This window comes from Arachis ipaensis, chromosome B01 (assembly GCF_000816755.2).
Source record: "Arachis ipaensis cultivar K30076 chromosome B01, Araip1.1, whole genome shotgun sequence".
Taxonomy (NCBI): Eukaryota; Viridiplantae; Streptophyta; class Magnoliopsida; order Fabales; family Fabaceae; genus Arachis; species Arachis ipaensis.
In genome coordinates, this window is record NC_029785.2 from 569,929 (window position 1) to 571,892 (window position 1,964).

A 1,964-nucleotide genomic window follows, 5' to 3' on the forward strand; every position below is an offset into this window, starting at 1 on the left:
TGATAGTGACATGATGTTAATTAGATATGCCTCCAAGGTCTTTCAGCTAATCTCACACAATCACTATGCCTATAACAATGAAGAAGATGGTCAATGGTCAACCCTGCAGCTTGCATGAAAGAGTGAACAATAACTGGGCCCACAAACCTAAACCCACGTTTGACCAAGTCCTTACTAAGGGCCTCAGCTTTTGGGCTTCTCAATGGCACATTTCTTGGGTACCTGTATCTGTTTATTATTGGTTTGTGGTTCACATAGCCCCATATGTAGCTACTGAATGATCCAAATTCTCTCACAATCTGTCCACAAATAATAATAATAATAATAATAATTTAAGGATTTCTCATTAACAAAAATAAATAAAAAAACTAGGATGAATAATATTAAGAAAAGTAAAGTATCGTTTTTGTCTCCAATGTTTGGGGTAAGTCCTATTTGTGTCTCTAACGTTTAAATCGTTATATTTGTGTCCCTAACGTTTATAAAAGTGATTCAATGTTATCCTACTATCAATTATACTAACAAATCAGATTATATTTTTCAATTATTTTCATTTAGATGTATTCATTCTCAATTAGGTATCACTTGGATGTGTTCGATTTTAATATTATACCCACTATTTGTGTTTAGATTCAATTATGTCCCTAGAAAAGTGAATTATGTAACGTTGTAGAAATTAGTTTCAACTTTTGATGAGCTATTTTTCGCAGTGGATCATCGATTCTATCCCAGACATTTGTATTCTAACTTTAAGAATAGATTTTTAAAACTCAAACTAAAGCGTTCATGATGTGTAATTGACGGTAGGATAACATTAAATATCTTTTACAAACGTTAGGGATACAAATAGGACGATTTAAACGTTAGGGACACAAATAGAATTTACCCCAAACGTTGGGACAAAAACGATACTTTACTCTATTAAGAATTAATGGTCAAAATAATTCTTAAAAAAATTAATTATACATCAATCTTTAAATTAATTTTTAAAAGATATAACTGTGAATCAAATTAATTTTTCTATATATTAGATAATGATATGTTAAATTAAACGTCATGTGGCATGCTGACATAATGTTTGACTTATGGATAATCTTTCAGATGTTATTTTGACCATTAATTTTGAAAAAAAAAAAATTTGTTTTATCCTTCTACAATGTTGGATCATATTATATATGGTGCTTTTTTAATTTGTAAAAATTAGATGGTATTATTAATTATATTGTATGTTATGAAATTTGAAACTCTTTTCTTTTTGATAAAACATTTTGGGAGGTTAATGTAAGTATGAAAAAAAATACATTAAGTGATTTAATTTTATTTATAGAAATGAAGTTATCTTTTCTCCATCTACTACCACAAGATAATTTGAGTCTTAAGAAATAAATACTTCAATTATGGGTTCAAAACTTCAAATAAATAGTATATATAACTGCTAAAGAAATTAATAAAAAAAATTATATAGACATGAATATAATAATAAAAAGGAAAAGTATATGGTACCAACATATTATCTGTCAATTTATTATCAACAATAATTAATTATTATATTTTAAATACATATATAAAGAGACACATCCAGAAAATAGATTTATAAAGATACTTCTATTAAATACAGCTATAAAAAAGATATTTTTATTAGACACATCCATAAAGATACTTCCATTAAACACAGTTATAAATAAGAGTTGGCAGAAATTTGCAGAAATGCTGTTAATAACATAACGGGATTGTAATAAAAATGTGTACTTGCCTTCATTATGCATTTAGCATTGTCTACTATGCACATGATTCTACTATCTGCTAAAGAAAGTGCCTTGTTTGATATTATGTCCATGATTTCCTTTTCCTCCATTTTTGCAACAATATTTGGATCAAACCCAGCAAAAACTTCTCTGTGCCAAACACATATAATAATCTAATTACTATATATACCCATATGTATTTTTAATATAATTACTTAC

The 1,964-nt window shown here is 27.3% G+C and overlaps 1 protein-coding gene across 1 annotated transcript in view; it reads right to left on the reverse strand.

Annotated features, from left to right (window-relative positions):
* The window catches only part of LOC107615895 (probable GMP synthase [glutamine-hydrolyzing]), a 4,840-nt gene continuing 2,876 nt past the window's right edge, over positions 1 to 1,964 (reverse strand). Inside the window, exons 4-5 of the mRNA XM_021110996.1 lie at positions 1,754 to 1,895; positions 1 to 299 (exon numbers count right to left, since the gene is read on the reverse strand). Coding sequence (XP_020966655.1) covers positions 21 to 299; positions 1,754 to 1,895 — 421 coding nt within the window. The 3' untranslated portion in view covers positions 1 to 20. The remainder of the gene's footprint in view (positions 300 to 1,753; positions 1,896 to 1,964) is intronic.